The following is a 13,071-nucleotide window of genomic DNA, read 5'->3' as shown; positions in this document are numbered from 1 at the left end:
TTTCGACTACAATACTAACTCATGGTCACGACACCACCTTAGATACAATGTTAACTCTCTGGTCGCGGCACCTACCTGGCTACGATGCTTACTCTTTGGTCACAACACCAATTTTTCTACAAACGCCAAAATATTTAGCCACGCCACATGTAACAACATGCTACACGTTTTCTACGAAAACACTCGAGACATCAAAACATGTCACAAACAAACTGGGGGATGCTAGTCAGTGTATTGGTTTGGCGGTTTACAGCGTGCGGCGTACATTACGCCCGTTACAGGAAAGTGTCATAAGAGTGAGGAGGTTGGTAAATACAAGGTCCTTCATTATGGAAACATCAATTCCAGGCGTTACCGTTACCGCTTTCTTCCATTTACTCAACCGTTTCCAACTCTTACGAGACCAAGGTACGTTTCGTTGCGACTTGTATAAATAGGTCTCATCTATATCCACCAAAGGACAAGTTTTGTTCAGGAGCATACAACACTCAGAAATCACTTGTTAGCTTTCCCATCTGTTAGCTTTCACTTTCTGATACAAGTCAAACAACTACTCTTCCAGTGTCAACTATTCTGGTGTCAACACTCTATTCGCTTCCCTCCCCAAAACTAACCCTTCTCTTTCACTTTGGCATCGAAGCAAGTATGAAACGGCCATTTCTTGGTTTAGGCCGGATTTGTATAGATTGATCTCTCGAATCTAAAGTACTCCCTTGCAATACATTGTTTAGGGTTTAGGCTCGTTTCTCACCCACAACACACGAAATTACCGAAACCGGCAGAAACTGTTTTCACCCTCAAACACCAGGTTAATTACTTAACATCAAAGATGAATCCAATTTTAACACTCTATATATGCATTTATCACCATATTTCGAAATTAATCTTGAAAAGTCAAACTCACTTTCATGATCTCAACTTAGAAGCTTGAAATATCAGATATGTGTATCATGATTTAAAATCTATCATTATGAAATGCCTTCTCTCAAGTAAGATCCTTATGACATGATTTAACGACAAAGGACCAGTTTTTAATGATCCTTACATTTCAGCATCACTACAATATTTTGATTGTCGAAGGTGGAATTTAATGATAACGAATATTCGACGAGTACGAAATTGAACCAATTCTTACATTTCAGCATCACTACAAGATTTTATGATGGTGTTTTTATGTGTTTGTAAGTATTTTGGGGAAATAAATATTGTTGGAAAATTCGGCTCGAAAAACTGCTAAAGGCACTCCCGGAGGACACTTAGTATTCGGAGTCTCGCTTTGGATAAGGGGCACCCACTTGCTAAGGGGCACCACAGTGCTTTTCTCACCCCAGAACAGGATAGGGGCACTCCACCTTCTTCACCTGATTTTTGGCGGGAAATTGGTTTGAAATTCCGGTAACATGCAGATTTTTCAGGGTTGATTTTGGACGAGATTCTTTGCAACCTTCTCATGGGTTTTGTTTATACTGGGCCTGGTTCGTCCAAGCATGGCTGGCAATCCATCCAGATTCGAGAAAATAGCAAGAACAGGGCAGTGAGAGTTATCAGGATATTTGGTTGACACTTATTGCATGGGAGAAGATTTTCTTCTTTACTCAACAAGATTCGACTCTATCAATCCAAGATATAAATCCAGCTAAGAAATCAGCACAGAGAAGAAAAAGGAAGATTTGGCATAACTCGATAAAACAGAGGTTGAAATATTCTCGGTATTCTTCTGTTTTACTTTGGGATGTTTTATATGTGGCTGCAGGGAGTTCGACGACATCATTCAGCGTGCTGGAGTGTGAAATATGTAAGAAAACATCATGAGAAGATCAAAATAGAATAATTGACAACTCCAGACATGGGAGATTACAAAAATATATTGTCGAGTTAATGTGGGAAGATATGGAAATTAAATTCGAGATATGATGATCCGTAGAGTATATAAACGTTGTTGGGAAGTCAGAGAAGGGTCAAGGAGAGTTTGGGATAGTTTAGAACACTACAGAGACGCAAACAATCGAGTTGCAGGAAACTGCCATTGCTGCTACTGAAGAAGGAACGAAGAACATAAGACCCACCTACAACTGTCGTATTTGCTACAGTGGAAACGACACACAGTGAGCAGTCTTATAAGTTAAAGTAATAGTGATAGTTATCATTAATTCATTTACCACAATCATGAAAAGTTGCTTCCTCCGTTGTCCCAGTGATGGGTTCTATCTCCGCATGATAAAAACACGCTCAAAGATCCATTAATATATCACCCTCATTCTAAATGGGATACGACCATCAACTATATAGAAGAAAATAAATAAATAAATATATACAATCCGTACGACAATGAGGTCAACTACCAGCTCTAACCGCGACGTTCGTCGTTTCAGGAGTTACGCATGAGGTTATATTCTTTTACTTAATAGAGGTGAACCCTATGTGGAAAGTCACTTCATTTTATGTTTTTCATGGCTATTGTGTTGGTTTAGAGAATAAGGTAAAAAAGTTGGTTGAACGCAGATGAAGGATGTCTCTGATAGTGCTGAGGACGTTGAATATTAGATTTGTGTTGCTAACTAGTTTTTGGTTGTTATTTCCTTTACTCATAAATGGGAACTTTGATGAGAAGACAAGCAAATAGATTGTTGCATGCCTTGATTACTTCTCCATGCACCTACCTGGCTATGATGCATGAGATTAACAAGCATAAGAGTTTACAAATTTTGTGATATATATATTTATTTATTTATTTTCTTCTATATAGTTGATGGTCGTATCCCATTTAGAATGAGGGAGATATATTAATGGATCTTTAAACATAGCCCTCCCGGAGGATCCTTGTTCTTGCTTTGTGGTTTCTCAGTCACCACTTCCCCAATTCCTTTGTACCCAAAATAATGACATGAGAAGGATCAAGATCCAAAGTTATATTCCTTCGTCCCCAATTTCGTTCACAAATGGTTGTGGACATTTTGCTGCATTTGACATGGCAACTGCTTATAATTTTCATTAGGCCGGGTTCTTTGATGATAGACATAAACATGGGCTCTTATCATTCTTTCTTGGTCTTTGTTTTGAGAAATCTTGCAATAATTATTCAAATATAAGGTTGATTATATTGAGGGAAATTGAAGAAACGTCACACAATTCTGCCACAGTAGTTAATAATGTTTAACTTTCATATTCATTCTTGGTTACATAGTTTGAATTTTTTTATCCAAGTATTCGAGATATTGATTGATGACTAAATGCAAAGACAACTAACATAAACATCACAAAGATCGCATTATCCGATATAAAGGTCAATCAAGCATATATCAAGACAAGAAGGTGAAATTATAACAACAACCCATGACCAAAAAATGACCCGTAAAAACAACAGTATACTTCTTGAAGGAGACGTCTTCAACAAACTTTATCACATTACATAGAAGCTTCAATGTACATAAGAAATTAATAAAAGCGACTACCTACTCCCAAGATGGGTCCAAATTTCATGATTTCAGAGAACCAAACAGTAATAGTAATACTTTGTTTAATCATAATTCTCGATATATTATGATATGATAAAATGTATTTATATAGTTAATATAACTCATATGGAAATCAGATTACAAAGAAGAATGCTAATAAAAATTATTTTCCTAAAGCAAAAAAACTTGATGAGGAGAAGCCGAACAAAACCTCTCAAGCTTCCCTACTAAACCGTTCTAACCAAGAAAAATCCTAATTTTTTATTATCATAGATACGCTATACAGATTAAGCTCTCGTCTATCTGGGTATACAAGTTACCATAACTTCAATATTACAGGTATCCCGTACCGGATATTGCGCAGTTATAAAAATTGCTAAGATGCATGAATAACGACAAACCACATATTATATTTTATCTTGGGAAAACTTATTCCATGTTATTTACCCATAAAATCCTTCAAAATTGCAGTTCCATGAATTTGAAGTTTATAACCAATAACACGAGCATTTAAAGGATTTTCTAGAAGTATCTCACGAGGCCAGGTAGTCAAATGAGAATTCTATAGGACTTTCACGGATTTTTTATTTGGGCGATTCGTGGAGGTTATCTGTAAATCTAGAGATTTCTAATGATTTTGTAAGAGTATTTTTGTGACTGATACGACTTTAGAGGGATTTTATGATCTGTAGAGGCAAACAATTAGAATAACATATCTAACAAAAATTCAATATATCTACCAACTTTTTTATTATGTAAAATAAAATATTAATAAAAGTAGCATCAGTAAATCGTGAAACACGTGTCGATTTCCAAAACTTTTTAGTGTATGTGTCACACCATAACAGAGCACTATCATGTGACACAAACGATAGAACGGGTGTTCAGTGAGTGTAACACAATTAGAGGCTGGCTGCTAGACTTGTTGATGGCACACAACTAATAATTGGATGATGACTAAGCCCTCTTTTAGCCTTTTTGCAATAAAAGAAAAAATCTGGTTTTACTCCATCTCTAAGCAAGAGGAAATAAAAGTAGAAGCTAAGTCACTAAACCTTATTTAGTTTTGATGTGCTTTTATTTCTTTCTATATAGCATATATATTGCTGTGTAATATGTTGTTATGTAGCTATTATTCATGTTGCCTAATTCAGAAATGACCATTTAGTGGTTGTACTTATTGGTATAGTCATATTCATGTTGTATCCAAATCGGAACCAATAACATGATTAATTCTAGTTTCTGGGATAAATTAGTAGTTGTATATATATATGTGTTTTCGAGATTGTAGAATATGAGAATGCTAGGGTAATATATTTCAGCATATGGGTATTTATATAATCGTCTTTAAGTGAATTAAATGTTGGTTATGAAGCTGAAATTATAACATTGATTGTAAAAATAAAAATAAAAATATGGTTTGTATGTGAATTTGATGCTTACGAGAAAATAACCCAAATTTCAAAGTATAATGCGCAAAAGTATTTTAAAGTTTCTAAAATCTACAAATCTGTGACTTATAAATATAAATCCAATAAAAATGTCAAAGTGACTCCGAAGAAATCTCAATTCAATAACATAAAATTGTGAGACCTTCTTAAAATCGTTATTAACTAACTAACAATAGATTTGAGAACTTTTTAAAAATATTTCAAATATCCATTTGACTACTTTCATCTAACCCGTAATAAAGAATTTCTGAAAATTTCTTAAACTTTTAATTATTCACTAATAACGGTGTTTAAGAAACTTTTTTAAAGTCTCTAACGAATAATATGAGATTTAAGATCTCCCTGAAAGGTTTCTGCATTCTGTAACCTACACTCGCATGGAAACAAAAGTTATAGCTTCTTGCAGTTTCACTGAAGAACATCTTACGGTCCTAGCTCACCCTTTGCAACAACTTGCGATTTCGATTTCCCAACCACCGGTCCATTTGACCAACTAATTATTTTTCTTATTTTCTTTTATTCATTTTCGAAACAAGGTACGTTTTGCTACACCATGACCTATATATAGGATTGTTTTTTTTTTTTGGTCCGTTTTGTTACACCAGGCCATCCATGAATAACGAATAAAATTTTATAATTATTTTGGACTATTATTTTAGGTCTACGTTCAGTGTTTTCACATTGGATTAGTGGTCTTCCATGGTTTAATTATTTTTAATTACAGCTTATAGTTCCATAAAATTCTTCTTTTGATTTTTTCGTCCCACTTGCATACTTTGTCATGGTTGTTAATGGGGGACTGAAATTAACAGGAGTATTGTTTGAGTGATCCGACGGTCAGGATCGGATATAACTTTTTTGTCTCCTATGAAACGGTATCCTTGTCAATTCCAGTCCCCCATTAGCAGCCTTGTACTTTGTGGGCATCAAGTAATTAAGTTTCGTTTCAAGTTTCAGACTCTTGTCCAAGCAATTACATCCGATTAATGGTCCAAGCGATTAAAGTCTCTTGTCCAAGAATTTAATTTGTATATGCAATTGCGCCCACCGACCCAAAGGAACAACAAGTTTCAATGAGGAAAAAAAAGAAAAAAAAGCAACTAGCAAGGTCTTGAAATAGGAGAAGCTTTACTGCTTGCTGGATTCTTAGAAATTAAAATTCGATTTCATCAGTAAAAGTAATTTTCTTTGAAATGATGCGGTTAGAACTTCATGAGTAATTTTTGATGTTAAGAGTTCGGGTTCTTTTAACTTGTATAGCAGGGCACATGTTAAGATAAGATAAAATAATAATATTTTCTATTGGTTAGTGTAATTTTTGTTGGATAACAAAATATTTTTGGGAATCAGATTTTGCATTTTCTAGAAACACGAAATTGGTTAAAAAGACCAAAATCAACAATTTCTGGGTGAAATGGACAGTTAGATTTTGATAGCGTTTAAATGGACAAAAATGTAAAAATAGGCAGGACGTAACCAGTTTCATCGTGCCCATTTTCAAATATTTTTTATTTATTTTTAATTTACACAGGATGTATCCAGTTTCATCCTTGCTATTTTTTAAATTTAAGCTAGGATACTATTTTTTTTTGGCCATTTCACCCAAACTATTTTTTACTCGTCCATTTGAACCGTGATTTAAAAATATTTGGACAAATGACCCATTTTCCGTTCTAGAAAAGGTTACTTCCAGTTCTACCCTTGAAAATCAAATCTTATTTTATTGTGAGTCATTAATGAGTCAAAATCTTATTTTGTTTTGGTCCTAACTACCTATTAAAGAGTCCTTAGAGCGTCCACAGTGGTACGATCATAACCAAAGATCAAAGACCAAAACAAACGATCAAATTTGAGTTTAGTCTGGTGTGTGACGTTACGGGTGAAAGACTAAATTTGATCGAGCGTACACTATATATTCGCCTGGTGTGGGGCGTGGGATATACGTCCGCCTGATTGGGAAGATTCTTAAAAAAAAAAAAAAAGAAGTGGGGCGGAGGTATAAAGCCCGCCCCACAAAAAAAAAATTGGAAAACAAAGAATGGGGCGGGGGTATAATGCCCGCCCCATACAAAACTAAAAAATAAATAAAAAATGGGGCGTAGACTTTACGTACGCCCCATGTGGAGCGTAGACTTTACGTACGCCTGGTGTGGTGCGGGGACTTTACGTACGCCTGGTGTGGGACGTAGATTATATAACCGCCTGGTGGTGGGGCGTGAACTATACGACCGCTCGACTATATCTGGGTTTGGTCTTGATCGCCGATCAAATTTGGTCTGGGTTTTACTCTTTGATCAAATTTTGATCGATGATCCGTCCCACTACGCCAGCCCACTCGACTAGAAATTTGCTCTTAGTCATCCACCGCAGTTGCTCTTACTCATCCATCTCCTATGTACTCTTTTTGTTTTGATCGTTTTGGTTTCCCCCTCTCCTATGTTACTTTGCCCAATTGTCATTATTATAATATAAAAGATCATTTGCTTATCCAGAAAAACTTTTGATGTGAAAAATTGGTCGTAACAGGTAACAAAAGAGGTACCGTCGCCGTTGAATTAGAGTAACAAAATAATTTGATAAATTATTATTTTTGATTTTTCTAAAACGTGACCTAGAATTTTGCTGCTAAATTAAATCCACGGATTTGGAAAAGTACGGAGAAGAATGGATAAATGACGGACATTCTGATTTAAATATCTTTGAGTTAGCTAGTCCAAGTATATCAAGTGGGTCCATGTCATAAAGTAATCATTACTATATATAAATACAAAGGGTATTCATGGAATTGCAACATTGATTATATAAATGCAATAAAAACGGTAATTTCGATAAAAACTACTAATTCCTATGTAAAAAGTTACCTCGTAAGGTCTCTTTATCTTGCATAGGATATACAAGATAAGAGGATCCTAAGAGTTTTTGTTGCATTTCACGAAGTAAACCATAATTTCCTTCAATGTATGTAGCTAGGTATCACACAAGAAACCAAAAGCATTTCCAAGTTTCATATGCTATATGCGCCTAAGATTCAGTAGTGTCGTGTAATTGGCAATGTCTTGCATTGTTACTACTACATACATCTATACCTAACAGTTTGGGCATGAAAAAGTTTGCAAGTTTACGAAGTGAAAGCAACTTATCCAGAAAAAATAACTTGCAGTATTCTGGCACTCATGATTATGCAAAATTTTCGATGACTTTAATTGTGATTTGAGTTCATGTCGGTGTCTACGAATGACTTTAAGAAGCCAGATGGTTTTCATGCTTTAAGAGTATGTTGATCTGAGCAAGATAATAAGTATCTCAGTTACTCAGTAACAATAGTAATCATCAACTTACAACCAAATCATACTCTTCAGCTAAACTCATGGTTGATCTACAATTTTGTTGATGAGAACGAGCGGTCAAGATGGGCAAACTAGACGACCATAGTCAAGATGGTACAGTGATAGATTAAACGTTGTAGACCCCCAACTCATGTGTCATCATTGGTTACGTTGTAATATTTTCTTTTAAAAAGAAAGCCAATGGAAAGCCAAAAAAAAAAAAAAAAAAGTCGTTAGGAGCTACTCTATACTTTCAGACTTTTGACAGAAATTCAACTAAAGAAACCAGAGGAAACAATTCATGAAGATTGAAGATTAATCAACAATGGAGGAGCTATGGAAATTCATCAAGGTATGGTCTTTCGCTTTCATAGCCTTGAGTTATTGTTACTTTGTTCCTTCAAGAATTCCAAAAGGAATATTCAGATTGCTTTCTATCATCCCAATACTATACTTATTCATAATTCTTCCATGGAATCTCGACACCAACCTTCTTAGAGGTCCTACTACTTTGTATCTTGTTTGGTTAGGAAATTTCAATCTTCTTCTATTTTCATTTGGGAAAGGCCCTCTATCTCCTAAAGATCGACCAGTTTCGTTCTTGAATTTCTTGGCCCTTGCTTGTCTACCTATCAAGATCAAGCAAACAAGCAAGAATAACAATAATTCATCTCTCGAGTCATCAGAAAGACCGCCTTTGCGTTTGGCGATCAAAGTATTAGTTTTGGGGATATTGACTATTGGTTGTGCACATAAAGAAAGCATCCATCCAAAACTTCTGTTGTTTTGTTACTGTGGTTATTTGTATATTGGCTTGGAATTCACACTACTCGCCGTTGGAGTAACAACCGCAAAACTCCTAAACTTAGAAACGGAACCAGTTTTTGACGAACCTTACTTTTCAGCATCACTGCAAGATTTTTGGGGCCGAAGATGGAATTTAATGGTAACCAATAGTCTACGAGTAATAGTATATGAACCCGTAAGGAAATGGGGTCAACTACCAGCTGTGACCGCGACGTTTGTTGTTTCGGGAATTATGCACGAGATTATGTTTTTTTACTTAATTGGGGTGAAACCTACATGGGAAGTCACTTTGTTTTTCATTTTTCATGGGTTTTGTATTGGTTTAGAGATTAAGGTGAAAAAGCTTGTTAATGGAAGGTGGACGCTGCCTCTGATGGTGTCAAGGCCATTGACAATTGGATTTGTGATACTATCTAGTTTTTGGTTGTTCTTCCCACCACTCATAAAGGGTGGCTTTGATGAGAAGATTAGTAGAGAGATTGTTGCATGCTTTAATTACGTATCTGGTGTTTGATCTTTTTATTTTTTGAATTCCCATACTTATCGGATACACAAGAGATAATAATAATTTATTGTTTTTAAGGAAGTGATATGAAAACTAAAAAAACCATCATGTGGTCTGATTGTTCTCATGCTCCCCAGGTGAGGAGGTCAGGGATTAAACCATTGTGATTGCTGACATTCCTAAATAAATGGAATTTACAAGTAGTCTAGGCACTGTACCAAGCTATCAGAAAAATAAAATAAAATAAGAAAATTAGTTAATTGAAATGATCGGAGTCACCGGACTCATGTCTACCCATTGGAATTTTTGACGACTTAAATTCACATATTTTTTGTGTTGGCGTCTTCAAATTACCAGGATCTCCATTTCTCATTTCAAGAAGAAAAGTTAGGAAAATCACTTCTTTGGAGAATTTTTTCCTCATAAAGACAATCAATCTAGTGGATGATTATACTATAGAATAACCATTACTTATCTGATTCAATCAAGTCTCTCATATTAGTACTGGACCGTCGTTGGTATTCTTTCTCTTGTGGTAATTCTTGGCATCGTTCGTTTATAATATGTTTTTTTGAATTTTTACTTCAACTCATCTAACCTTGATTTTCTATTAATGAAAGGTTTCGCCGATTATCCAACGGAAAAAAAAAAGACTTTTACTTTTATCCAACAGAAGGTAAAGATATGTCTTTCTCCTTTACCCTTTCTTATGAGATGGCATCCATGTCATGCTTTTACCTTTACCTTGACTTTGGCATTGGAGATAAATTCTTGGTTAGAAAAATGTTAAATCCAATGTGCCATGTCTTTTTAAGACCTTCACCCCTAGCATGGGAGATGCTCTAAAAGTGATGAAGAATGTGGTGCCTAGGCCCTAGACACACACCACCCAAAACACTAATAGCTTGTTTGGACGTTTACTTAAAAGCAAGAAGTCAGTTTGGATATAAGAAACAGTATTTAACTTTTTGTGAAACAAAATAGTTTTGCTTTCGACTTATATTTCTGGTATTCAAAGGTGCTATAAATATTTGTTTGGGCAGTTTAATATTTGTCACGCAAGATTTCGATCTACAAAACTTACTAGAATCAGTTTTCAGATAGCCTACTCTCTATTGGAATTTATTATGGAAATACAAATCTAATGGCAAGGATTTCCAGAACAATAAAATAAATGTCTGCCTTCATATTTCGACTGACGTTCCGCAAATTTATTTTGTTAACCAATAAAATGTAACAATAAATTTGGTTTAACAATGAGAGGATTTTTGGATCATTTTGTTAAGTTCTACGTGAAATAATAGTTGAAAAGTTTTTTATATTATTTTCTTAGTGGAAGAGAAGCCTCTACATGCTCACTCTTTCTTCTCTCCACTCTAGAGGCAATATTTCTTGTGAAGAAAAATAATTTTTTTGGAGACAATCAAACTACTCGGATCTACTAAACATTTATAGATTTATATGGGTTTAATCTTTAAAATTTGTTTAGGATTTATTTTTTATGTATTTCATTTTCCAACCGGAGAGGTCCTTAGTTACACTTATATGGTGTTTTTATCTTCACTTTAAAAATGTTTCTTGTTGTTTTAATGGGTATTCTTGGTTACAGATGTTGAGCTTGAAGTTCGCTGGTAAAGATTTTAGGTTACAAGAAGAAAAGTTAGTAAAATCACTTCTTTGGAGAATTTTTTCCTCATAAAGACAATCAATCTAGTGGATGATTATACTATAGAATAACCATTACTTATCTGATTCGATCGACTCTCTCATATTAGTATTGGACCGTCGTTGGTATTCTTTCTCTTGTCGTAATTCTTGGCATTGTTCGTTTATAATATTTTTCTTTAAATTTTTACTTCAACTCATCTAACCTTGATTTTCTATTAATGAAAGGTTTCGCCGATTAGCCAACAGAAATAAAGACTTTTTCTTTTATCCAACAGAAGGTAAAGATATGACTTTCTCCTTTACCCTTTCTTATGAGATGGCATCCATGTCATGCTTTTACCTTTACCTTAGACCTTGGCATTGGAGATAAATTCTTGGTTAGAAAAATGTTAAATCCAATGTGTCATGTCTTTTTAAGACCTTCACCCCTAGCATTGGAGATGCTCTAAAAGTGATGAAGAATGTGGTGCCTAGGCCCTAGACACACACCACCCAAAACACTAATAGCTTGTTTGGACGTTTATTTAAAAGCAAGAAGTCAGTTTGGGGTATAAGAAACAATATTTAACTTTTTGTGAAACAAAACAGTTTTGCTTTCGACTTATATTTCTGGTATTCAAAGGCGTTATAAATATTTGTTTGGGCAGTTTAATATTTGTCACGCAAGATTTCGATCTACAAAACTTACTAGAATCTGTTTTCAGATAGCCTACTCTCTATTGGAATTTATTATGGAAATACAAATCTAATGGCAAGGATTTCCAGAACAATAAAATAAACGTCTGCCTTCATATTTCGACTGACGTTCCACAAATTTATTTTGTTAACCAATAAAATGTAACAATAAATTTGGTTTAACAATGAGAGGAGTTTTTGATCGTTTTGTTAAGTTCTACGTGAAATAATAGTTGAAAAGTTTTTTATATTATTTTCTTAGTGGAAGAGAAGCCTCTACATGCTCACTCTTTCTTCTCTCCACTCTAGAGGCGATATTTCTTGTGAAGAAAAGGAATTTTTTTGGAGACAATCAAACTACTCGGATCTACTAAACATTTATAGATTTATATGGGTTTAATCTTTAAAGTTTGTTTAGGATTTATTTTTTATGTATTTCATTTGCCAACCAGAGAGGTCTTTAGTTACACTTATATGGTGTTTTTATCTTCACTTTAAAAATGTTTCTTGTTGTTTTAATGGGTATTCGTGGTTACAGATGTTGAGATTGAAGTTCGCTGGTAAAGATTTTAGGTTACCAGGATCTCCATTTCTCATTTCAAGAAGAAAAGTTAGGAAAATCACTTCTTTAGAGAATTTTTTCCTCATAAAGACAATCTATCTAGTGGATGATTATACTATAGAATAACCATTACTTATCTGATTCAATCAAGTCTCTCATATTAGTATTGGACCGTCGTTGGTATTCTTTCTCTTGTGGAAATTCTTGGCATTGTTCGTTTATAATATGTTTCTTTGAATTTTTACTTCAACTCTTCTAACCTTGATTTTCTACTAATGAAAGGTTTAGCCGATTATCCAACAGAAAAAAAGACTTTTACTTTTATCCAACAGAAGGTAAAGATATGACTTTCTCCTTTACCCTTTCTTATGAGATGGCATCCATGTTATGCTTTTACCTTTACCTTGACCTTGGAGTTGGAGATAAATTCTTGGTTAGAAAAATGTTAAATCCAATGTTCCATGTCTTTTTAAGAACTTCACCCCTAGCATTTGAGATGCTCTAAAAGTGATGAAGATTGTGGTGCCTAGGCCCTAAACACACACCACCCAAAACACTAATAGCTTGTTTGGACGTTTACTTAAAAGCAAGAAGTCAGTTTGGGTATAAGAAACAGTATTTA

At 34.5% G+C, this 13,071-nt stretch overlaps 1 protein-coding gene across 1 annotated transcript; it reads left to right on the top strand.

Moving 5' to 3' along the window:
• The first annotated feature begins 8,476 nt into the window (after nt 1-8,476).
• LOC113273496 (probable long-chain-alcohol O-fatty-acyltransferase 5) lies at nt 8,477-9,589 on the top strand. The gene has a single exon (XM_026523195.1). It carries the CDS (start codon nt 8,558-8,560, stop codon nt 9,551-9,553), a length of 996 nt encoding a protein of 331 aa, XP_026378980.1. The 5' UTR covers nt 8,477-8,557; the 3' UTR covers nt 9,554-9,589.
• Nucleotides 9,590-13,071: the final 3,482 nt, after the last annotated feature.

Source organism: Papaver somniferum, chromosome 4, assembly GCF_003573695.1.
Source record: "Papaver somniferum cultivar HN1 chromosome 4, ASM357369v1, whole genome shotgun sequence".
In the NCBI taxonomy this organism is placed as follows: domain Eukaryota; kingdom Viridiplantae; phylum Streptophyta; class Magnoliopsida; order Ranunculales; family Papaveraceae; genus Papaver; species Papaver somniferum.
This window is presented reverse-complemented; position numbering and strand designations above follow the sequence as displayed.